The 26,134-nt window shown below is 44.1% G+C and overlaps 1 protein-coding gene across 4 annotated transcripts; it reads right to left on the bottom strand.

Moving 5' to 3' along the window:
• Window positions 1-908: 908 nt before the first annotated feature.
• Window positions 909-26,134, bottom strand: si:ch211-266o15.1 (zinc finger MYM-type protein 4). Of its 4 annotated transcripts, XM_020054061.3 has the most exons (28): window positions 25,830-26,134; window positions 24,979-25,116; window positions 24,626-24,857; window positions 24,405-24,509; window positions 24,234-24,283; window positions 23,932-24,096; window positions 23,750-23,813; window positions 22,275-22,590; window positions 20,334-20,514; window positions 11,521-11,733; window positions 10,708-10,855; window positions 9,067-9,182; window positions 8,445-8,825; window positions 8,068-8,218; window positions 7,769-7,929; window positions 5,910-6,072; window positions 5,690-5,806; window positions 5,404-5,595; window positions 5,031-5,176; window positions 4,630-4,765; window positions 4,239-4,418; window positions 3,962-4,056; window positions 3,503-3,659; window positions 3,160-3,314; window positions 2,497-2,611; window positions 2,113-2,355; window positions 1,580-1,703; window positions 909-1,437 (listed from the first exon to the last, which is right to left on the bottom strand). In XM_020054061.3, the coding sequence occupies exons 3-28, from the start codon at window positions 24,828-24,830 to the stop codon at window positions 1,206-1,208; spliced, it is 4,311 nt and encodes a 1,436-aa protein (XP_019909620.2). In that variant the 5' UTR covers window positions 24,831-24,857; window positions 24,979-25,116; window positions 25,830-26,134; the 3' UTR covers window positions 909-1,205. The 4 variants fall into 4 exon arrangements, with proteins under 4 accessions (XP_019909620.2, XP_010891208.3, XP_010891209.3 ...); XM_010892906.5 differs by having other exon boundaries at window positions 24,626-25,116; XM_010892907.5 differs by having other exon boundaries at window positions 3,160-3,311; window positions 24,626-25,116.

Here is a 26,134-nt window from a genome sequence, read left to right as displayed (position 1 = left end):
TCAGTACCACTTCTCTCAGTACAGTGCCCTCTTTCCTCCCACTCATGCCCTTTTGCACATGCAATGGGAACGTGGTCTATCTTTTCTATTTGCCCGTCAATACCTCATGCACTGCACCATAACAGCTACATAATCATTCCATTTCAGCGCAAACCCTGTGCACAATATATGCACAAGCATCACAAATTGGATACCTCACCCCACCTTTGAACCAAAAATCGGTAAACCATAATCTCAAGCAGATGTGAATAACGCTACTTGCATACAGGATCAGCTATAATTTACCATAACATTCTTCACAAACCTAAATGCTGATGACCTTCACAGTAAAGGAATGATTTTTATTCAGGTTATTCTCACAGAGGTTTTATTTTATTCCCTTTATACAAGACAGCAGAGCAGACAAATGTCCTTTACAGATTCATTTTGCTTATTCAAGTCCATAGTAGAGGGATCCATAAAAATAAACAGTGTTGAACATTGTGATCGTCTGGGTTTAGTTAGTAGTGTGGGTTGAGACTGTGGAATTATGGGCCCTCAGTATAAGGCGACTGATAGAAAATGATCTTATTCCCAGACACCTTGCTCCCATATTTGTAGTCTGGTGGACAAAATTGGCCTCCATTAGCCAATACAGTAAGACCTGGAGAAACCTACAGCACATAACCATTGGCTTTAGGCAACTTTACCTACAAAACCCTCTCCTTAACCTGCCCCACGCTTGTAGTGTGATTCAGTAAAATTGAATGAGAAATACTTCACGCCAGTTTCGTCACTCCCATTAAGGCCAACTTTGAATTGGTGATACTCAAGGCTTTAATTCCAATAGCTTGGGGACATTGTTTGGTAAAAATACAATTGAAATCTCAGCACTAGTAACAAACGAGAAAAACAAACAGACACTAATGTAACAATAACAGGATTTTAATGTTTGCGTTTTTTTTTTTTTAGCTGTGACTCCATTCTTCCTCTAAAACTAGAAACTAGAAAACAAAGACATAATGAAAAAACTAAATGAAGTGTATCCGACGTTATGGTATATTGTCTTTACATGATTGTGCATGTTTTGCGGCATGTCCATAATTGCATCTGACAATGGGACCCGACCCCCCAGTGCACAGCTTCAGACCAGAAGCGGCCCGGATCTAAAGTCGTGCACCACTACCTGGGGGCCAGGGCGCCATTTCACCAGTCTGTGACCTCCACTAGGAGCTGTCATCATCGTCATCTGTGGAAGCCGCCGAGCCTTCGGTAGAGTGCTGATGCATCGTGGCCTCGTTCACGTGCACCTCCCGTACTGCCAGGATCAGCGTGAGCATGCTCTCCAGTGCAGCGCCCTCTAGTTGCTGGTCAGAGTACCACAGCAGGCTGTTGGAGTGACAGCAGAGCTCGGGCTGGAGGTAAAACAGGTATGGACTATTCTTCACCGACTCCGAGCTGAGGGAAAAGGATTTTAGAATTATCCACAGGCGCACAATTATTCCCCATGTCTTTTATTCCCACTGAAAAAGGTTACATTATATCTCAAACAATCCCTAGCTACGGTGTACACGAATCCTGATGCATTGGGTTCTCTCACCATTTGGAGAGGTAGAACTCGTAGAGCCTAACAGGGCAGCGGAGGGGGTTCTCGGTGTTCTCAGGCATCTCCATATCGCCGTCCTCTTCATCCTGCTTCGTCTGGGCAGGGTTTGCTAGCAGCTCTGGATACACACGCAAAAAGGAAACGCCAACATAAATCCTAGCGCATTACGGAATGTGTGGAGGATGTTACTGCTTGTGACATGGCAATGCATTTCTTAAAGGGGCAATGTATAGAATCCTGCTTGTCACTTTTACAAGACAGAATTTTAGACAATACAAATTCCCCTTCCCTTACTGAAATCAACCAGAATAGCATTACACGGACCGGCGAGATAGTTTCAATGAATAATATTTGAAACATAAACTCAAAAAATTCCCTGCAGATGTCTGCTGGTCATTTATGCTTGTAGTACAGTAGAATTCGTACAAACGGCCCCTTTAATTGCTTGTAATGCGATGAATACAGTCCACTATAAAGAAATGAAATGGAGTAGGAGAGCGTCTTACTCGACTGAGGTCAGAACTCACCTGCAGTGTCTGAAACCTCCCGACAAGGCTTAAACCTTAGGAAGGCGCTCTTGCCGTTCTTGGTAACTCTAGTGCAGCGGGTGAAATTGGCGAAGGACAGCTGTCTATGTTGGCCCAGGGTCTTGAACTGGAATAGCTTGGTACCAAAGAAGAGCAGCGTGTTGAGCAGCACGATAGGAGAGTAAGCCCCCAGTTGCTTACAGTCCCACAGGTAGTCCTCCTCCACACGGGAATGTAGGTAGCCTGGACACACACACACACACACACACACACACACACACACACACACACACACACACACACACACGGGTATGGTTTAACACTGCGCGTGTGTTGTAAATCTTTCCAACAACAAGCGTTGAGGAATACTTCAAACATCCTTACCACTGGGCAGCAGGGAAGGTCTCCAGTAATGTAGCATCATAGTAATTTCCATGGTGAATTTGTGGTAGAGCACATCAGTGAAGATATTCTCTACTCTTCCGTTCTCAAACAGATACTGCAGAGATTGCGGAGGACAGGTATTAGTCAATGTATTAGGCAGCGATGTGGCAAAAGGGCAAATGTAATTCATATTGGCCCCTGGTGCCCTTACTATAGCAGACATGTAGATACTACTTATTCCACAAACGGTATTAGCTGCTATCAATATACCTGGGGCATTCAGGCCTCAAACTAAACAGTTTAATGTGTGGTCACTGAGTACCAGAATGGAAAACAGTATGGAATGAGCCAGTGTTCATGTTAACAGCTTTGAAGTCATTTTAATAGTTTTTATCTGTTTAGTATAACGCTGGACAACAGGTCTACTGTAGTTGGACAAGGCCATCTGATTGTGCACATGATGGAAATAAGAGATTGCCTAAACATGCATTATTTGATAATAGAAAAAAAAAAAGCAGTCAAACTAAAACTTTGAGTGACAGTCACTAAGTAACACCAAAACAGATGATGAAATGGACACCGGAGTGAGATATAAGGAGCAACTTGCGAGCAAACACGAATGAACTTAGACAGCAAAGCGTTGACTAAAACACTAGACGTTACCTGCTGTATGCCCAGACAGAGGTAGAAGATGCTATCAGCGGGGTATGCCTGGCCGTTGGGGCGACGGACCTCGCTAATGAAGCGACACAGGCCGTAACTAAGCTCCGATGAGTTACACTGCAACACGTCCTCCTTTACGACCATGGATTTAGCTGCTTTAGGAGGAACACAGAACGCCAGATTATAGAAAGACATTGGGCTGCCAGTGAGAAAAATGGCCACTGAACACCACGGAGGTACAAATAACGGTAGTATATTTAGACTGATTAAATAAACAACTCAATGATTTGTGAAGTCGGTCCACGAGACCTACAAATGGCCCGTCAAGTTGTGACTGACTCACAGGCATCTTTGGGAAATTCACAGTTAAACTGCTTGTTCCTCTGCAGGACCCAATGCTTCCAGGCTTTCACCCCATATTTGTGCTGGAGTTTCGATCTGGCAGGAGGCAGTGAAACAGTGTGCTCCACCATGTCCATAGTCCCACTTCGCTTACATATCTTCAACACATCACAGACAGAGAATTATTTGATTATTTTAAAGGGTTGGACACAATATAGTAGGAGGAGGAATGTGTTTGACGTCAGTATCTAATCCAGATCTCAGTCAGTAATATAAAGGAGTGCTGTTACAGAGGTGATACTACCTAGTTCCCTAGTTAGGATATGGTTATGACTAGATATGATTACTGCTATCGCTACCTTACATTAGCATCACCTAGCTAATGACCAAGGCGCATCGGTGCCTCGCAAATGGCACACTATACCCTTTAAAGTGCACTTCTTCAGATACACTGACGTACCCGTTTACTGGGAGGGAAGTCTTCTCTTGGTCTCTTACATCGTCGGATCTTTACCGCCACTCTCTGCCCCATCACCACGCCAGGATCCAACGACTCTGAAGCCACAGTGAATACACTGACAGTCATTCGGAAGATTACACAAACCGCTTCTGTCGTTGCAACGGAATTTGTTTCTAAACTAGACGAACACAGGTTTGAATAAATATTTTCCACCAAATAACACCTTGGGAACACAGCCTGCTAACGAATGCACGGAGACTCTCAGAGGCATTCTCACCAGGGGGGAAGTCAGCCTCCAGATCCATCATGCTGGGTGAGGAGGAGGCTGTGCTGGGTGGCTCGACGGGGCCCTTGGCCCCTCTCTGGGGGTGGGATGTGGACTCATCCTCCCCCCCCCAGCTGTGGGGGGTGGACACAGCTTCTGACTCCAGGTCTCCGCTGTAAGCACTGCCTTGATCTGCGGACAAACACCGCGCACGCACTTACAGGTCACGTAGAACGGTTAATCAAACAGCCGCAGACACGGTGCAACTTCCAGATAACGGGTTGCAGCGTGTGCTTGTATCTCGACTGGGATCCAATCGGTTTACAGACCCGCTCCGGACAGCAGCCATCGACTGACGTGTCAAACGACAACAGATTCTCCTTCAAGGCAGCGTTTTTCTCACCTCCATGGGAGACAGGTTTATCTTTCTCCTCCTCCTCCTGCTGCTGCTCCGTCGCGGTCTGAGGAGGGACACAGTCCTTCCTGGCCTTGAGCTCTGAACGGTGCAACGACGGGGGTATTACAATGGGCACGGGGACCTGGGAGGAGGGAGCAGAGATAGAACTAGAATGTGTTTTAACCAGCCCCGTGATGAATGTCAGAAGGACTGTCAGGGTGAGCCCAAGTATATGAATCAAACACACAAGGGTGTGTGTGTGTGGGGGGGGGGTGAATGTTTAGGACTTCAAGGTTGGGCACCTAGAGGCAAATAGTTTTTCAAAGGAAAATAATGTGTCTCACTATTTCATTTTGGGGCATTTGAAGACAATGAGTGCATGTGGAGAGAACACGGGGCAGACGTACGGGCACAGGGATGCCCATGGGCACAGGGGTGTACTGGCTGTACAGGTTCATGGGCACCGGAATGAAGACTGGCACTGGAACGGGCATTACAACCACCCTCACTTTCTCCCCATTCTCCGTGTACGTGAACCCAGTCTCTGCAAAGCCTACACACACAAAGACAGAGTGATGGATATGATCAGAGATCCTTATTAACCCATAAACCCACATGGTACATCAAGTGGAAGGTCAAGGTCGGGGAGGGATCTTAAAGCGTTGTTTAAACATTACATTTAAGGAATAAATGACGCAGCATGTTCTACAAAACAACACAGAGTAGAGTGGGCGTAAGAGCCTACAATTGCTCTTCCGTTTGGGATATTAGTGGTTTTACCCATTGGCGCTGGGGGTATGTCCGGGGTCTGCGTGGGCATCTGACAGCTGGTTTCCTGGTCCAGCATTAGGGGTTTACAGATGATGGCTTTGTTCTTCATGACCCTGCGGCGGGCTGAGATCCTCATGGCGTCCGTCTGGGTGCTCGCATGGCCGAGGCTCTTGCCGTGAGAGTTAGAAGTGGGAAGCGCTCCTGCAAGCGCAGCCGAAAAAGTCCTCATGACATATCTCATTTTACCCGCCCTCTTAACAGCGTTCAGCGTTACCGGGGCGAGAGCGCTAGCTACCTGTGAGGGCAGTGGCAGCCGTGGCAGGGGGCTGGCCGGCGGGACAGGTGGCCAACGAGACCACATCAGCAATGACGGGAGCCGGCTTTGACAGGGGGAACGGAGGTTGGGACCGACCTGCGGTGGGACACACAGAAAGAGGGAAAGTAGCAGAGGCGTTAGCAGCATGTCTGACAACTGGGCAGCCGTGTGGAACTATCCGTAACCCATTTAGCGGTACCGTGTGCAGAAGCGGTGCCGTTGCTGGTCCGAGGGTGTTGCTGGAAGGTCTGATAGCAATACTGAATGACACACTCCAGGTTGCAGAAATGCCGTACGGACCCGAAACACTTGAGCTGCTCTTTCATCTTGCCTTGACGTCTGCAGCATTCACACTTGGCCATCTGGGGTGGACGGGACAACAAAAAGGCCAGCCACATTACATGGGATCATGGGACTTCAAAAAGGCAGAGATGGAAACGTCAACATGCAATAAAAAAAACATTGAAGGGAATCTCCCAACCAGGGATTAGAGCCAAAATTATTTTCAAATATTTTAGTGCTGAAATAGCGACTACTTTTTTGTTTCACTACACTGTTTTCCAAGCAGCAAAATAACATTCAGAACCAAAAAAGGACTGGTTTATAGCGCACTAGACATCACAATGACATTAATTAGTAGGAACTACAGAGGGTCTACTATGGAGGAGCTCTAAATGTCCTTTAAACATCCAAGTTAGCTAGCCCTGGATCTGACTGAACATCAGCTAGCTAATAAAATGGATGCACAGATGGGTACCAGAATCAGTAACTAGCCTCAAAAAATGTAATCTATTCTCCTTTAAAGGGGCATTTCACCCTAATGTTTGAGAGATTTCTAGGTCAGTGCAATTGGTTTCATACAAAGCTGTCCAGAAGGATAACAGGACTAGGATTTGCATGCAAAAGAACACTCTTTATCACGTCAGAACGCGTGTTTAGGGACTAACAAGTTCTGAAAAATGTCTGTCCTCATGTTACCCAGATCGGACAACAATTACATTTGTGTGTATTTGCGGTTGTCATTGATTGACAGAGCATCTGAATGTCGTCCAGGGATGTTTCTATCAGCATATATCTTGATAAATGCACAATGTTGTAATATTTTTCCTCTTTCTAAAAGACTACAACTCCATGGAGATGGTACTTCCTACTTAGGCCTAATCCCCACCTGAAAAAGGTCCTGGAAGACTGACTGGATACCGCCAGCTAGCTAACTAACTAGTATGACATTACACAACAAAATGCCTTGAAAAATGAGCATGATTAAATAGTAAATAGATTAAATAGATGTCAACATTAAATACTAATTGGAGAAAGCTATAAATAGGGGTAAACATGTTAATATTTGCATTTCTACCAACCATAGCGGGATAACTGCAAAGGTGCAGCCTACATGGCATGTACAAAACACAGTGCTTACAGTACAGCTCCCTATAAGTAATCCACTAGGGAAACAGAGAAAGAGCATGCATTTGCAATTGGGAAATTAGCATTTCAAAACATTTTGTTCTATTATTCTTTGTTGGCATGGTTTAAGTGGGATTAATGCAAAATTGCTGTTTACCAGTGAGATCTTTTAGTTACTTATTATGGGTGCATTAGGTGCTGGCACCAGACAAACGAAACGTGAAAGAAATGTTGTAATTTTTATCAATGTATCATTGCTAACACTAGCAATGAATACATTAAGTTAGCTATGGTTCAATCTGAATCAATCAGCAGGTTACAGTAGGGCTTGGGAGGAGGACGGGCCGGTAGCCTACACAAACACACTGTGCACTCCTGCAAAAAATCCAACATCCTTTATTTTCCCATAATGCATGTAGTGTTTAAAAATATATGAAACAGCAATTCTTTTTGAATAACTGAATGGACGTCAAAAAGCACTAATTGGTCAGCTCTACTACATAGTCACACATCCCAATTATCAAAACCAGGAATTGTTTCTATGGTATCAATTAAGACAATGAGCGATCTGTAGCCATACTAATAAAGCTTCTCAGAGTAGGTGAGTTAAAAACGGCCCCAGGTCAACAGACAGATTCAATTAGCTCTGACCTCATAGAAGAGAACAGTGTAGCTGGACATGCAAGCCTCCCGGCAGAACTCTTGCATCTTGCCCCCAAAGTGGTTGTGGATCATCTTGGGACTGATGTCAGCACAGTAGGCACACGTTCGCCATGGCCCCTTCATGTCGTGCTTGAAGAGCAGCTTACAACCTGTGACATTCATATAGATAAATCGTTTTGTTGGTCCACGCTCAGCAATAGCGCAAAACCTGAAGAAAGAATGAGCTAGCTGAACAGCAGAAATGGCTAAACACAAAGAGAACAATAGAAACAGGTGCTCCTACTCACTCTCGCTGCAGAAGTGCCTGTCAATGAGATCATATCTGATGACTTCTTTGGCCACCTTCTCCAGCTTGCAATACTCACACCTCACTATGATATTACACAGTTTCTTAAACTCAAAACTGCATGGTTTGCTACAGAACTGCATGGTGCGACCCTGAAGAAACACATCACAGAAGCCCAAGAGGACAAAGCGTGAGACAAATACACATTTAATACTCAGAACAAAAGGGGTCTTGGCATTCAAGAAAGTTCAAACCATGTTACAAAAGGGGGTCAGAGTATTGGATAAAACGTATTGGACAGAGTATCGGATAAGAAAAAAACATGACAGAAACTATTGGATGAAACCCATTGAGAAAGATCAAGCAAAAGATACTTACATTGTACTCATAGAGTTCAGGCTTCCATCGGAATTGCTGAGGGCACTGAAAGCAGGACAGTTTCACAGGCCCCGCTGGGTTGGAGGTAAAGGACGAGGACGAAGAAGGGGAGGGGGGCACGGGCGGACCTGACTGATGCTGCCCTGGCCCGTAGGACCGTGCCAAACTTGGTGCAGCTCTGTAGTGTAAAGGTGGAGCCGAGGTCTGAGTTGGGGTGTACGGGTGGCTGGAGGTGGGTACCCAGGTTGGGGGGTAAGGGTGAGGGTAACCCTGGGGTGGTGCTGGAGGGTTCTGGAGGTATGGTGTTGGCGTGTGAGGAGCAGGGAATGAGGAGCCATTCATCTGGCCCTGCTGGGGGGGAGGCTGGTTGCCTTCGCCCTCCTACCACATTAAATCAAAGGAAAAAACGTTCAGAGGCTTGTCTTGTGTAATGACTACTACCTTTCAGTTCTACCTGTATTACACATTGCATTTCACATTTGGTACCTCGTAAGTACAATTAAGAAAACCTAAACGCAATCGTGGAAAATACATCAAGTCACTTTAATTGAGACTAATGGAGTGCACACAGTCGCTAATCAACACATCAGATGCAATACACAGTTAAAGAATGAGTTAATACCCGGAAGGTTTTGACGCAGGCGTATGAGCAGAAGTTGCGGATACTGCCGTCGACCATGGCCAGGTGGTACTGAGAGACGGCCTTGACTTTACAGTAGGTACAGGGAAACGCTGCTCCTGTGTGACGACGAGACGCTTTTATACAACATCCATTTCTCGTATATATTCATCAGTATGGTCAGAGATGGGCTGAACCTACCTTTAAACCACTTTGGTAATACACTGCATATATTTATACACTGCAGTAAATGCTTCCTCAAAAAATCTACCAATGGTTTGAGAACATTTCCCTTGTAATGAGATACTCTGATAACGACCTAAAGTCTTTCACATTTAAAGAATTGTGTTCTTTCTTAATACATTAATACATTTCCACATTTAAAGAATTGTGTTCTTTCTTAATACATTGTTTGGTTTTAATGTTTTTCTTCTTCTGTATGCTAATTTACTATGTTGGGAGCATTTAATAGTCAACATGATTAACATTTGCTGGAGTTCCACATCTGGGCAACCAGAACGTAGTACATTATCATAGTATGACGGTGGGCCGGTTCGTTCTGCATGGCCCAGTACCATGGACACGCACTCCACTTCCTGTCACACTCAAATGAACATTATGCTATTTTGTGTGCTTTTCAATACATGTCCTGCATGTATTTTAGACGGGTCTGTATGGTTTTCTACAGTTTTTTTGTACTTGACTTTAACATATTGAAGCTAGAAATAACACTAGCTTAAAGTTTAGACTGTCGACAGCCATTTGTTATATCGCTGCCTGAGATAAAGAACACTACTCTGAACAGCCTCTCTCTCCCCTTAGGCCATGTAGGCTTATGTTGTTCCAAATTACCGCAGCGTTTTTAATTTCAGATGTTTTTTTTCTTTATATTTTTGTTAAACAGAGTGTTTACAACAGGCTGACAGCAGTTTTCAAGAAATGTAAAGAGAGGAACAAGATACAACCAGCCTATACCGTTCTAAGCGTTTATAGAATAAAAACATTAAAGAATAAAGACAATGTATTCTGTCACTACTGAAAGTCACTTTGGTCAAGAGCGTCTGCTAAAGGACTTAAATGTACTTAAATACCACAGCAGTACAAACACAACTACAGAAATTTAAAGACAAAAACATTTCAGTCATTTAACAGAGGCTCTTATCCAGTGCAACGTATAGTTAATGCAATCATCTTACAATCAGCAAAACCACAGTAAATACATGTATTCTCAATGAATAAGTATCATCTCCAAATTAGAAAAGTCAGGGTTTCTATCTTAGCAGAAGTAGGGTTTTAGACATTGTAGGAAGCTGGGCAAGAAACCAATTGTCTTTAACGCAGGGGGAATCTAGTTCCACAATTGGCGTAGCCTGACAGAGGAGAGTCAACTAAACTAAGCTGAACGTAGGGGTGGGAGGGATTGTGTGGGGAAATACCAGAGCATGTCTAGTCAAGAAGCTACTGCACGTACACCCCCCCCATTCTCTAATCATTTTTTTACTGAATGGACACACAGATGCATAACAGAAATGAAAGCACCAGAAAAGACCGATTTTATAACATTCTGGACCCAATAAGAACGAAAGAATTAACCAATGAAAATGCATTATCCTTCCGCTTCTACCAGAGTTAAGTCACTGCTACCTGACAAGTCACTAGGTGGCCGGCTGTTAGTGACACAGATGGGGTTGCAGAACAGTTCCACCTTGCCCTCTGAGTCGGTGCTCTCCACCATGTCAGACATGAGCCTCAGGTCACGACAGTGGCTGCATGGCATCACCTTGGTGGTCGTCTATCATACAGGGACAGCAGGAAAGAGTGGGAAGAAGGAAATTCTGATGAAGACGGGAGGAACTGGTGGAATCATGGGATTTACAGGTACACCTTTTCCAAGAACAACACTTTTACGGTCAAAACCATCATCAGAATTTGGTTGAAGCCAATAATGTCATTTCTTTAGAAGCCGGACACAGCACACGAGCGTTGGGGGATGTCAAGACTGACATTGTGAGATGGAACATGTAGGCCATGGCATACAGGTAACAGGCAATCTTTTAAAATGTTATCTTTATTTATACAGGGAAAATAAGTATGGACGCAATGACATATCAGCCAAACACATTTCACCTGTATATTTATACCACGGCTATCAGTCAATCATCATTGGGACCACCCAGTTTATATTATAGTTCTGCCTTCTGTTCTCCCTGCGCTTGTGCCCTGCCTCCATGCTTCAATGTTACAGGGGGTTTAAATTCTGAATGCTGATTGATTGACAGGCGTGGTATATGAGGCCGTATACCACCGGAATGACATCACAGCACTTTTTACGGCTCCAATTGCCTTGGTAACCGATTTAAAATAGCAATAAGGCCTCCCAATGTATAGAAAATACCCCTTAACATGGGGAGCTTTAACAGTTGTGTTACTTTTGTGTTGTTTATAGGGAAAACTTACCCGTTTATAAGTGCTAATGCAGGTGGGACTGCAGAACTTCATGGTAACACCCTCTACACGAAATGTCCGGCAGTTCCTGTCAGTACTGGCGCAGTACTCGCCACAGCTCTCACAGACGTTTATGACCAGGTTGTGGGAGGAGCGGAAGCGCATGAAACACTCATCGCTGCACAGTTTATGCAAGGAGCCCTGGTGAGTCACCTCGTGCTGTATCTAAAAGAGAAAAGGGGAATTATCAAATCCAGTAACAACACTCGTGCAAAATCATGCCCAGGTGTCTTCCATCTAATTTCCCCCCCTCACATACCGTTTTGAAAAACATCAAGAGATGGTACACTACATTTACTTGAAATAAATCCATCCCCACAGTAATAGGCGCTAGAACATTGATAATGCTTGGTAACTCGTTAGTGTAACTTGGTTGTTACACTAGGGAGTTAAGCAAATAGCTTTAATAACACATCAGTGATTTCCTATGATGTACTCAGCATTGTTTACTTAAAACGGTCCACGAAAAATGTGTATTATTATAATTTCTTTCCAGGGAATTGAGTAACATGTTTTACTTTTCATTCCATTCATACAGAAGCCATAGTTGTGTATAGAAAATGGGTTAGTGACGGCCACGCTAATGTGTAGCGGAATGGTTAGAGCATCGGTCTCTCAACCCAGACATTGCAAGTTCACAGCCAAATTGGGAGTATATCTTTTGGTTTGCTAAACATATGCCTACTAATTCAAGTAATATACTGAGACAAAATAATGCTTTTCCCACCGTCCATTACTCAACAAATCAGGAAATATTTTCAATTACATTGCTACTGTCAGGACTGGACAGGTTTTGTTCTTTGGGCGGTTTACCAAAATACATACAAGCTACAGTTAAATAATGAATATGGGCTTAAAGTGCAGTCTCTCAGCTTTCATTGGAGGGTATTCACATCCAAATTGGGTTTAGAAATCAAAGCTCTTTAATATGTAGCCCCCTCTTTTTCAAGGGACCAAAAGTAATTGGACAATTGACCCAAAAGCTGTTTCATGGACAAGTGTGAGCTATTCCTTCATTATTTCTTCATTAATTAAGCAGGTAAAAGGTCTAGGGTTGATGCCAGGTGTGGCTTTCGTATTTGGAAGCTGTTGCTATGAACCCACAACATGCAGTCAAAGGGGCCCTCAATGCAACCCAAAAAGGCCTGGACGTCCAAGAAGACATCAGTGGTAGATGATTGCAAGATCCTTTCCATTGTAAAGAAAAACCCTTTCACAACTTCCAGTGAAGAACACTCTCCAGGAGGTAGGCATATCATTATCCAAGTCTACCATAAAGAGAAAACTTCACAAGAGCAAATACAGAGGGTTCATCACAAGGTGCAAACCATTCATAAGCCTCAAATTAGGAAACCCAGCGTTTGGTGATGTCCATGCATTCATTGCCTGCAAAGGATTGTCAACATAGTATTAAAAATTAACATTTCATTTGATTGTTAATTAGTCCAAATACATTTGAGCCCCTGAAATAAGGGGACTCTGTATGAAAATTGTCATAATTCCTAAACGTTACATACAATATTTTTCAATATTCTTGAATTAAACCTGAAAGTATGCACTACAATCGCATCTCGGTTGTTTCCTTTCAAATCCATTGTGGTGGTGTACAGAGTTTAATACTCAAGGACACTATGTATTTGGCTTCACTTAATACTTATTTAGTATAATACATTTGAAGAATTACACAAGCTAGATCATTGTCATTGGAATTAGCAAAGATAGTATTTTTTCCAGCATTGTATTTTTTGGTTTTGTTGTAATAAACTGTCATTTTATGAATTAGATGGGACTGCCAACCCTAGTGGTAAAGGCTTTTCAACAACCCACCTCTTCGTCCTCATTGTTAAGTTCATTCAAATTCAACCAAGGCTCCAAATCTTTGATCCGGGGCACTGCCCATTAATCCACTAATGTCATTCCTTCAGCGAGGTGAGATTAGCGCCTGGGTGCCAATGCAAAGTAGCCTCTAAATTGGTTTTCATTTGTGAAATATGGCTCTGTTGAATGTAGAAGTAGTACACTGCTCAAATTTTTTGAAGGGAACACAAATCACACATCGGGTCTCGATAACAAAATATATTAAAGATCAAAATCTTTATTGTACATTGTGTAATTCCTTGAACAAAATCACATAACAGTCAATGGAAACCAAAATCACCAACCGACTGAAGGCTGGATTCAAAACTTACACTGAAAATCAAAGTCAACAATGGAAATGACAGGCTGTTCCAACTTGCGTGAATTTTATCACGGCAACTCATAATGTGACTCAGTAATGTGTATGGCCCCCATGTGCCTGTATGCACTCCCGACAACATCTGGGCATGTTCCTGATGAGAAGGCGGATAGTGTTCTGGGGGATCTCCGCCGAGATCTGGATCAGGGCAACAGTGAGCTCCTGGACAGTCTGTGGTGCTACTTGGCAGCGTTGGATGCACCGATACATAACGTCCCAGAGGTTCTCAATTGGATTCAGGGCTGGGGAACATGAGGGCCAGCCAATGGCATCAATGCATTTTTCATCCAGGAATTGCCTAAACTCTGCCCACATGAGGCCAGGCATCATCCTGCACCCCGAGAAACCAAGGTCCCACGGCACCAGCGTAAGGTCTGACGATGGGTCTGAGGATTTCATCCCGGTACCTCCGTGGCCGACCGGAAGGCCCTGCAATGGGTGGTGAAAACCACCTAGCACATCACTGGCGCACAGCTCCCAGCCATCGCTGACCTCCAGCGCAAGCTGTGTCTTCATAGGGAGCGCGGCGTCATCAGGGACCCTTCACACCCAGGCCACAAACTGGTTGCCCTCCTTCCATCAGGCAGTTGGTACAGATGTCTCGGTTCCCACACCAGCAGGCTCAGGAAGTTACTTTCCATCTACTGTGACCCATTAGTAACCATACCCACATGTTTTCAGTTGTTACACGTATGTCTTACGTCGGGAACCTCATTGCTGCTATCCCTGCATTTCAGTTGCCCATGCCACATTGCAGATTCGATTTGCCTGCACTGCACATTTAGAACTGCCACTGTACTTGCATTTTCCAGTTGTTACATGTACATGTCTACCACGGGAACCTCATTGCTGCTGTCCCTGCATTTCAGTTGTACATACTCATCAATTTGTTCGATTGCAGTCAGAATTTCCATTTGTACTTGCATTTGCTTCATCACACAACCGTTCACTTCCCACCTGTACATAGATTATACTTAATACTTGTACATTTCCTGCCCTCCCCTACTTGCCTTCATTGCGCATTTAGAATTGTCATTTGCACTGTATTTGCCTTGATTGCACATCTATACATTCCAATTATAACATACACCAGTGGTTCCCAACCAGGGGTAGTAGGACCCCTGGGGGTACTTGGCCTTTCCACAGGGGGTACTTGAAAACACACATGACACCATAGACTTACTAGTGAAATGAACATGAGGGGGTACTTCAGGGGTACTCCAAGCAGTGCAAATTCTTTTTGGGGGTACAGTAACTGAAAAAGGTTGGGAGCCACTGACATACACTATACATAATACCTGTACATTTCCTGCCCTCTTCTATTTGTACTTCTGGTTAGATGCTAACTGCATTTCGTTGTACTGTACTTGTACTGTTCAATGACAAAGTTTAATCTAATCTAACAGCATTCAGGGTACCGTTGGCTAGCAGGTGGAGGTCTGTGTGACCCTCCAAGGATATGCCTCCCCAGACCATCACTGACCCACCACCAAACCGGTCATGCTGGATGATGTTGCAGGCAGCATAACATTCACCACAGTGTCTCCAGACTCTTTCACATCTGTCATGTGCTCAGTGTGAACCTGCTCTCATCTGTGAAGAGAACAGAGTGCCAGTGGCAGACCTGCCAATTCTGGTGTTCTCTGGCGAATGCCAATTGAGCTGCACGTTGCTTTGCTATGAGCACAGGTCGGGCTATGAGGACGTCGGGCCCTCATGGAGTCTGTTTCTGACAGTTTGGCCAGAAACATGTACACCAGTAGCCCGTTTGAGGTCATTTTGTAGGGCTCTGGCAATACTCCTCCTGCTCCTCCTTGCATAAAGGAGCAGATACCAGTCCTGCTGCTGGGTTGATGCCCTTCTATGGCCCTGTCCAGCTCTCCTAGTAATGGCCCGTCTCCTGGTATCTCCTCCATGCTCTTGAGAATATACTGGGAGACTATGCAAACCTTCTTGCTAAGGCATGTATGGATGTGCCATCCTGGAGGAGCTGAACTACATGTGCAACCTGAATGGGCTGCAGGTACCACCTCATGCTACCAGTAGTGACAAGGACACTAGCAAAATTCTAAACTAGACTCAGTCAGGAAGGATATGGAGAGATTGTCTGTGGCCACCACCTGCAAAACCATTCCCTTTTTGGGGTTGTCTTGCTGTTCGTTAACCAGTGCATCTGTTGTCACTTTCATTTGCACCAAAAGAGGTGACAATTATTCACAATCGCTAATTCTTCCTAACCGGACAGATGGATATCCCTGAAGTTTAATTGTCTTGGGATTGTACTGTGATCATTACATGTTCACTTTGAGCAGTGTATTATTGAAAGTAGTCGACAAGAATGATTTATATTTTGATAGTTCGTCAGTCTCCCCAATGTAGACTGCTAAGTGAGTAACAAAATTCAATAAACTTTTTTTTTTAATAGTTTATTTGTAAATGTAGGCCATTCCATTATAGATACAGTTCATATTATGCATTGCATTCAAATATTTAATGCATGTTTACACGTATGTTTTGTGTACAGTCCAGTCAGTTTCGGCTTCTACTGAAAATTTAAGTCCTTTGAAAGTTAAAGGCCCTAAATCATGGAGTGTACTCCATGTCCTGAAAGCCTCGGCGTTCGCAGGTACTCATTGATTCTGTTTTTAATGCCCTTTCGTATTTCAGCAGTCATAGTCATGGAGGGAAACTTCCGCGACACAGCGTTCAAGATAAACACTCTGAGATTCAGTGGTAAAGCAACTTTGTTCCGAGAACCATCCCAGTTGGTATTCCGTACCCACTCATGGTAGAGGTCTTCGGTTACGGTTATTTTGAACAGTAGAACAGCGTAACGGTCTGGGCGCCCTCCGTGGCTCCCTATGATCAGTGCTTCGTTTTCTGGTGTCAGAGGAGGAATGATAATGTCAGCATGTACTCTCGGAGTAACAGCGACATTGGTGTTGCTTCTGCCTGTTGGAGTTCCTGTCAGAGGTGGAATTTTTCTCCAAGCAGTTCCTCTTGCAGGAGTTCCAGACCTCACAGGTGAGCCTGGCATGGATTGGTACACCAACTTGGCCTGACTCTCTGCCAACGGGGCCTGACTCTCCACCAACACGTCATTACTTTCCAAAGGGGCCTGAGTCTCCGCCAACACGTCATTACTCTCCAAAGGGGCCCGACTCTTTGCCAACACGGCATTACTCTCCAATGGGGCCCGACTCTTTGCCAACACGGCATTACTCTCCAATGGGGCCCGACTCTCCGCCAACACTGCATTACTCTCCAATGGGGCCTGACTCTCCGCCAACGAGGCCTGACTCTCCGCCAACGAGGCCTGACTCTCCGCCAACGAGGCCTGACTCTCCGCCAACGAGGCCTGACTCTCCGCCAACGAGGCCTGACTCTCCGCCAACGAGGCCTGACTCTCCGCCAACGAGGCCTGACTCTCCGCCAACGAGGCCTGACTCTCCGCCAACGCGGCATTGGACTTCATCAAAGCATCTGCCACTGCCATTATCTCTTCCCTCAGAGAATGTGTGTCGTGGTTTTCTGCCTTCCAAGACTTGATTCTGGCCTCCATCAAAGTTGCAATTGTGTCCAAGTGCGCCTCCATCAGTTTAGCAGCATGGTGATGCCCTAAATCTTCATCAATTACAGTTACCTAGAACCGATACAGGACACTAATTAGCACGCTGCAAACGTACAATAACAAGTGACTTCTCCACACAAACGCTTCTTCCAAAAACACATCCTTAAGAATATAACAAAACTCACAGTTATCTTTGATGGGTCTATTTTCTCTCTGATCTCCACGGATGTTTGTCGAGGCGCCGGTGGTTGTATACGCTGCAAAAAACATTCTCTTTTAGTACAAAAGCAAAGGCCACCGAAATTACCAGACAATTATTATGTTATTAGGCTCCAATTAAAAATGTAACGAACCTTCCGTTTTGGTAATATTGCTTCAGGTTCATGTTCAACTGCTGCTTGTGTTTTTCTGATTCTTCGGTTGAAAGACGTTGGCTTGAAAACTCTGTCCATGTCTGTTCTCTCTAGTGTCGTCGCTAAGTCATCCTAGTTAAACAGCCAATTCATGAATGGAAATTGCGTTGAGGTGGAGATTGGGGGCGGGGGTGGGTGGAATCGAGAAGTTAGAATATGCCGTAAGTACAGTGGGCTACACAGCAGACCCACCACCACTCCTCACATTGCTTAAACTTCTACACACAGTGGGCCTGCCGCTTTGCATGATGGCCTGGATTTTAACTGAGCTAGTGATCAGATTAAGGCTTGGAGGGGGATATTTTCAAAATACTGTTTAGGAATTTTTGTCACAGACTCTGCTATTAGAAAACACTGTCATCGCATGAGCAGGATATTCCAAGCACGAAGGCCCAGCAAAATAACATAGTAGGCAATTTTATTTGTCAGGCCCTTAAATGTTACAATTACTTTTCAATTTCACAGCAATAGTATTGAAAAATGTACAGAACATTAACCATTTATGTACTCTGTTCTAACTGCAGTTTGGTCCAGAATGATTCACCTGACAAACAAAGAAACAAAGAACTATTTGCGCAGCAGGCCGAGGCATATTTCGAAAGGCACAAGAAAATAAACCATGTCCTCTTCACCAACAAAAGCGGACCTTGAGAAATTGCTACAGAAAACCTGAGAGGTCACACAAGCCATCTCTCAAGCATCCACTCAAACTCCATGTGTGGGCTGCAATTTCTCAACCGGGATCAGGCTTCTTCAGGATTTTTTAAGGTAAGATTAGTAAGGCCTACTGTCGAAAATTATATTTTTGCCTACATCTCATGGAGTGCAATTTTTACTATAATATTAACAAAAGTAATTTACTGTAGCCTCTTAATTCTGGTAATATGGATCGAGAGTTATTTATAAAAGGAAATAATCAAGAAATGTGTTCTACCCTACAACAGATGTGCTTTTCTGGGAAAAGCTGAGGCTGAGACATCTCCTGTACAAAGTTACAGTAGGTCTATCTGTATTGTTTTAAATTGACAGATACAGTTGGCTAATGCCATTTCTTTGCTTCCAATGCCGACAATGACCCAAAACAAACTGCCACACGGGTTTGCATTGCAAATGATGGAATACATTGGGTCATGTCACCAGCAAATTAAGTAACCTACACAGCAATGCAATTTAACAGCACATGACAAATAGCCAAGTTTAAACTGTGCGTGTATACCGTATAGAAGACATCTAACCATCACGTCCTCTAGGTCTTCTAAATCAACCCGATATAATTTTTTTGGAATTTACAGAAAAGGTAAGCCAGCCAAACCCACAAGCAAAATGGAACTTAACGTCATCAGCCCGTATTGGCTGAAGAGTCTGACGTTCAAGGCCTGAAACAAATACACTGATCACATCTACAATGTGCTACCGATGGTCTTGGAGCTGGGTGGAGGGGATAAAATGTAAGTTTGTTAGTAACCGACTGTAAATTCTGTTGAATATCAATAAATATCAGGATTTTGAAATAGCTTTTTGTCATTATTTAATTTCTTACAATATTTTCCTAGTTTAGTGGGCAAGCCCAGCTTTACAGCCTTAAATATCACCCTGATTTATCCAGGCGAGTTGATTAAGAATTGATTCTTATCTTGATGAATTTTGCAATGACAATTAGGGTTAAAAAAACGAGATTATTTCTGGTGATGTTGCCTGGGGAGCTTAGGAATATGGCACCTTATCGTTTTTACCAGTTTTGAACATCTTTCCCATTGTTGGAAGTCACGTTGTGCCCCTGAGCAAGGCAGTTAACCCTAACTGCTCCTCAACCCGCTGTAACACTTCAGTTGTAATATCCACATTGAAATGTCAGGCTTGTCAATGAAATGTCAGTAAGCCTATCAATACCTGCAAAAATGTACATAATAATCCACTTAATATTATACCAACTGACATCCTGTTACTGCAAAAACAAATAATGTGATCACTCATGTCACTGAATATTAAATAAAGAGCAGGATTAACAAATTATTCCTCTACCACAAACAAACCACAAAAAAATCACTGGGTCAGAAGCGCACTAACAGTCCATTAGTAGACAACCAACTCTTAATCAAAAACAACCTGACTGTCTGATAAGTGTGCAGACCGCCCTCTCTTAAAAAAAAAAAAGAAGGTACATTTCGGCAGATTTGAAAAAACACAACACGATATTTAGGGGACATAAGGCATCTTACAACCCTACCATTAACAAGCGGAATAAAAGCAAGGCTTGTGTAGCAGAGCTAGAGAAATCACCTGCAACATGCGAACAAACAAGAGCGCAACGCATTGTTTTCAATAACTGGTAGTTACAGGCTGAATTTCGATGTGCTCACAGATGCCCCCTGGTGGCCATTAATTATATATTTATTCGGCAAAAGGTTACGCTGTATAACGAGACGTGACTAATCTTAATAAGGTGTGTATCGTTCTATAATGCAATAATTAGATGAAAGACACATGTAACCTCGACTCAGGAGAAGTGAGAGTTAACCAGTGCAACCAGTCTCCTGTCCCTTACCGTGTCACTCTTCTTGCACATGCTGCACTTTGGGGCAGCGGGCTCATGGAACGAAGGCAAAATGGAAGAAGGCCCTGGTTTCCTCCTTCGGTTGAACACGGAGAGGCAGAACTGGCTGCAGAAGTCCTTCAGATTATTGTCTGTAATTACACTAATCACATCCTTGGGGTCCTCGATCTCCCTGAAGATAGACAGTTCTAATTAAGTTACAGAAATCAATAGTGAAAGACAGAAATAGATACAGTGCCTATGGAATGTCTACACCCCCTTTAACTTATTCACATTTTATTTACTGTCTTCGCCATCATAATAGTATTCCAACATTAGATTGGCGGCAACCAATCATCTAAAAAAGTCAGTTGGCCTCCACCTGTGTTATATTCTAGTGATTCACATGATTTCAGCCATGTCTGTAGGTTCCTTCTTGGGCAGTGAATGGCAAAAAGAAAAAAGCCAACAAGGACTTAGGGACCAAGTTGTGGAAGAACACATATTTCATATCCTTTGAAGCACAGTCAAGATAATTTTTAAAGAGAAAGAGGTATGGCTACACCAAGACTCTAGATCAGGCTGTCCCACCAAAATAGATGACTGGTCAAACTGTGCATGTAACAACAATATTCAAAGCAATACACAAAGCAGGCCTGTATGGGAGGGTGGCAAGACATCACTAACCCATTTGAAAATCTGAGATTCTGAGGCCATGTAGCCCAGTTGCCAGAGCACGGTCTTTGCAACATCAGGGTTGTGGGTTTGATTCCCAAAAGAGCCACTACTAATTGACTTAATTGTAAAACAAACCAAAAATGGTTTGGGTGCAAAATCCAACAAGGTTGGACCTAAAGGACAACCTCCCTACTATGCATGACGGTGGAGGCATTATATTACGTGGATGCTTCTTAGTGTCCAGGACTATGTTGCTCATCAGGATATAAATGGAGCATTGTACTGAAAAGCTGAAAATGGGAAAGGAACATCAACAACTAGCCCGGTTAAGACACAGCCCAAGCGGAGCGGCGAAGTAATAACTCAGAGTTGGAGACCTATCCAACTGAAATATTTCAGCTCAGCATTTTTCACAATAACTAAAAACTAGCACATTGTGTAAATAGGGTGGAGGAAAAAAACTTAGTTAAATGCACAAAACTCTGAGGGACTGACAGGACAAAATGTAAAAAGAAATACATGAATGGATTTAAGGGTGTGAAGGCACCTATAGGCACTGTATGAGAATACACACCGATCTTAAGTCGCCGGGAAAGTCACCAGAGGAAGGAGTCGCCTCGCGCAGCCGTCTGATCCCATGAGCTGACATTTAAACGCTACATGACTAGCTGTCTGGTCAGGCTGGGATTCAAACCGTTTGGGCATGGGCCGTTCCCAATGGGTGTTGAGAAACATTAATTTGTACGCGACTGGATCGGCCTTCAACTGATCGAAGCAACAACACACATCATGTACTACCAAAGCAGCATAATTCACAACAACTGTACAGAGCAACAGCAATCAAGCAAGCAGATAAGGAAGTGTAGGTGGCTAAAGTGGCTAAAAAAGGACCAATTACTGTGCTTCCAAGGCACCTTAACAAGTACCAAGAAAATACTTGAAAATATTAAAAAGGAGCAAAGTGGATTTTTTTTTATGAAAGAATAATAGCATTGAGTTTAACGTTGCTAAACGTTACAGAAAAATCTATTCAGGTTAGTACTCGCTATCACCTAAACCACACCCATAATTCATGAAAATGCGCAGATTGGCCCGGTTGAACAGTAGCCAGCTCCGAACTTAAGCCTACTCATCCCGACCACACTGATATCCGTGTAGCGTTTAAACGCGAGCTTTGCGGGATCAAGCGGCTGTGCAAGGCTAACCGAGGACTGGTTGACAGCCGAGCGATTGTAACTATGGTCAATCAGGTTCCAGTCCGGCCCACTGACTCACTTGAGGCACTGGTAGCAGGTTCTCAGTTTGACAGGAGGCAGGGTGAACCCAGTGAGGCATACAGTGGAGCAAAAGAGCTGTGTGGATCCTTTACGCTGAAAGGCAGTCTGACCACGCAGCAGGATCTTAGAGCAGCCAGAGCATGACACACGCACTGCGTTGGCTGTGTTGGAGCTGCTGGGGGCCTGAGACTGGGGGGGCTGGGGCATTGGAGCCAGGCTCCGGAGGGTCATCGTTGGTCCCTGTGGAACTACACTTCTTCCTGGTCCAAATGTGTAGGAGGAGGAGGTGGTGGTCTGTGACGTTGCAGTAGAGCCTGAAACGAGACAAGACAGAATCAAGTGCGTTTTGAAATTGCAAATGAAAAACACACATGATGGCCGATGCATTTGGTCGCCTGCTGTTTGACAGCGAGGCATTTCCCCCCTGAAATAATTCAAACAACACACAGTTGTGGTTAATTGTCACTTTCAAAAAAACGCCCTAAGATTCTCTTACCTAAGAAACTACTTGAAACATTACCAGGTCAACAGGAACTGGTTTAATCTGCCAAGTAAGTATCTCCCACAACACGTTCACCCAGACTTTAACTAGCTAGCTAAATGCAATGTGGCTAAATGCACCAGCTCAACCCAAGCATAAATTATGAATACCTTAACATATTACTCAATTTTAGATTTCTTTGGATGAAGATCAATTAAAGAAATAGCTCCAGCAAATAATAACTTAATAAAACACAAATTTCTCAAATGATGTATGTACAGAAATGGTTTATTTGCTTGAAAATAAATAATGAAGTTGTCTTTGACAACAGTGTGAATATTTGAGTTGTCCAAGCAACCATGTGAGAGTACTACATCATTATAGACAGTAAGTCCCAAGCAGAATTGACTTTAACTGAATATCCATAACTAACGCAATAAACTGTTTGGGCAAAGCATATATCTGATGTGTCAAACTCCCGTTTCAGGAAGACCCTTCAACTAGCACGTTTGTCAAGCAGTGACCGATGCGCTTTCGGTTATCGCAGAACTATTAGTGAGATAGCTGCCCACACCCACACAGAGAAAGCAAAAACGCGATTGGGCAATCTCATTGCTTGTATAAGAAAAGCAATGGGTAGGAACTGAGCGCGACCTAAAACTATACCAAACACCCATACCCACTTGTTCATAATCGCAAGAGCTATCATCTCCTCGACTTTGAGCTGAATTGGTCAACTTCTCATTTCGCCGTCACAGCCTGAATGATCTGATGACACGTCAACAGGACTCATATTGGTTTACCGTTAAAATAAATTACCTGTGGCTTTTAACAGGTAAGAATAGTCACAAGTCACAAACACCTGTGTGTTAGCTAACTGGGGAGGAATGCCTGGTACCTCGGCTGTACGCGCACATAGAAGCGAGCACTTGTGTGACCCATAGAATTTCTTTCATTCAGATCCATGAATGCAACAACATGACGATCCTCACCAATGGGCGATCCATAGGCATTTCCTCCACCAACGGAAAAGACAGAACTGATCCGCAGCTCCTCCTGTAACACACAACACAGAAAAAAGACCGCACAAGACCGTCAATGCAGCCATTAAAAATAGTTAGTACAAATGCCCTTGGAAAGGTTGAATAAAAAGGAAGGCGGTGCATTTGCTGACCTCAGGGGCTGTGTTGTCCAGTTCCTCTTTGATATTCCGTGTTGACGGTAAAAGAGCACAGTCATATCCTTCATCGATGGGCTCATCCTTGATGTTCATGAGAGGAGAGACGCGCGTCTCCTCACTGTCCCCTACCGCTGAGTTCTGGAACAGACTCTCCGGCCTCTGGAAGAGAAGCGAGACAAAACCAACGGCCACGTTCATAGAAGCACCCCATAAAACTGCAAGGTCCTAGGATCTTTCTTGCCTCCTTTTATTTTTATGTAAACTACATTTACACTGAAGTCATACAAAATACAGACCTCTTGACGACTGGGCCCTCCAGTCACAGGTCGACTCTGACTTCCTCCATCTGATGGAAAGGGCAAAAGGGCTGTTTAATGGAATCATCACTACAGCTCCAAATTGTGTTCTGTATTAAAATTACACGTAACTAGCAAGGCCAGGGCCAATGGAGATTGTGCAGTCCTTACCCAAGATGGAGTCTGGGGAAGGGGACTGAGAGCGGTTGGTTGAAAGATGGCTTTCACCTCGCATGGTCAATCCGTCCTCACCTGTCGGACAAGCCTCCTCAGAAGCTGGGAAAAGAATGACGTTATCAACCAGCGCACGGGATTGAGGCCTATGTTAAGGAACGACAAGATTGAAAAGTAAGAAATGTCTGAAGGGATGTCAGAGGGCAACTCGTTCTCACCTGTCCTAACATTAGAAAGTGAGACTCTAAGGAATCTGTCGGTAGAACTCCGGTCATTATCCTGAGGCTCTGCACGGTGGTGGGTCAGGTGATCCAGCCGTCCGTCCGCTCGACTCTCTGTCTGACTCCATATCAGCCAGTGCCACCTTGGGCAGGCTAACGTCCCACTCCTCATCCTCATCGGCCCCAAACACAGGAACCCCATCCAGCTCGTCCTCTGGCTGGCTTGACCCTAAACCAGCCAGAGAGAAGGTAGTAGCAGTGGGACGAGAGATGTGGGGGAATATATGCCCCTCATCATCACTGCTAAATCATGCTCAACCGGCATTAGGTTGGACCGGTTTCTGGCGCACCGAAGACTGGTCCAGTTGAGATGCTGGCTCCAAAGAGATCTTGTTGACAGGGGGAGTGTGTTGTCGCTGTGACTCAGCAGCTGAGGGGGCTGAAGCTTCACGGCCTCATCAAAACGCCTTGGACAGTCGGAGTTCATGCTGTGTGGGAAGGAGAAACTGGTTTAAATGGCTGATACATTTTTCTTGTGCATTAATAGAGGGGGAATGGTATGACTGAGATTTGAACTAGAAACCACATTACACAGAAGACAAGCACACCATTGGCTGTGTCATGAGGATGTTGACCTCTGGGTAGTCACTGTAGTAGTGATAAAAAAAGACCCACATGGGCCTGGTTTGAAGTAGCAACCCTAGCCTATGGGACAGCTATTATAATTTAGGACCTCCTGACATAGGCCGTTCGTTACTAGTTCTGGTTACAGTACACACGCGCGCACACGCGCGCGCACACACACACACAACACACACAACACACACGCACACACACACACAAACACGCCCGCACACACACACACACACCACACACACACACACACACACATGCCATGGCTTTAGCTATTCTAGTATACTCCGTCAGGGATGCAATCTGGTGAAATTTCTGACAGAACTTTGATACAGTATTATTTTCACAAGAGTCCCTCTTTGATGTGAGCGTTGATTGTTCAATGAACACTGCTAGTTGGCTATATAGCTAACTGCATAGCTAACGTTAGCTAGTTTCTAACGTTTAGCTAGTCATACGCTTGAGTAAAATCCTTGCATGCTAGGAATCTAACTGCAACAAGACTCAGTAGAAATTCGTAGCTAGTTTAAACGACAATAATGTCAAAATGATTATCTAAAATGTTCACCTGAGATTTTTGTTTAGCCTCCTCTGTCTCCGCCATGTTGTGGTCGCGCGCTGTTCTTCTTGGGGGTGTTTCCTTTGCAGCTAATGTTAGCTAGCTAGCTGGGATGCATGAGACAAAACAATGTTATTGTTAAGACACCCTGTAAAGGCGACTTCACGCTATGCATGACGTAGATGTGATGTACATAATGTATAATGTGTACGAAATAATTAGCATCAAGGGGTCATTCTAATATATTTTTGTATCTAGGTTTTAAATGGAAAGAGGGATGCACATCGAACTCTCCCTTTCTGCACAATCTGCAT

This window comes from Esox lucius, chromosome 15, assembly GCF_011004845.1.
Source record: "Esox lucius isolate fEsoLuc1 chromosome 15, fEsoLuc1.pri, whole genome shotgun sequence".
In the NCBI taxonomy this organism is placed as follows: domain Eukaryota; kingdom Metazoa; phylum Chordata; class Actinopteri; order Esociformes; family Esocidae; genus Esox; species Esox lucius.
Note: the sequence above shows the minus strand (reverse complement) of the source record. Positions and strands in the feature narration are given on the sequence as shown.

Excerpts from the sequence above, each read along its gene's own strand:
- si:ch211-266o15.1 (XM_010892906.5), bottom strand. The coding sequence starts at position 24,830 with ATGGGGTTCCTGTGTTTGGGGCCGATGAGGATGAGGAGTGGGACGTTA. Across the intron at positions 20,515-22,274 it reads ACCTGCTACCAGTGCCTCAA|GGAGATCGAGGACCCCAAGG; the intron begins GTGAGTCAGTGG and ends GTCTATCTTCAG. Across the intron at positions 3,315-3,502 it reads TGAATTTCCCAAAGATGCCT|CAGCTAAATCCATGGTCGTA; the intron begins GTGAGTCAGTCA and ends TTCCTCCTAAAG.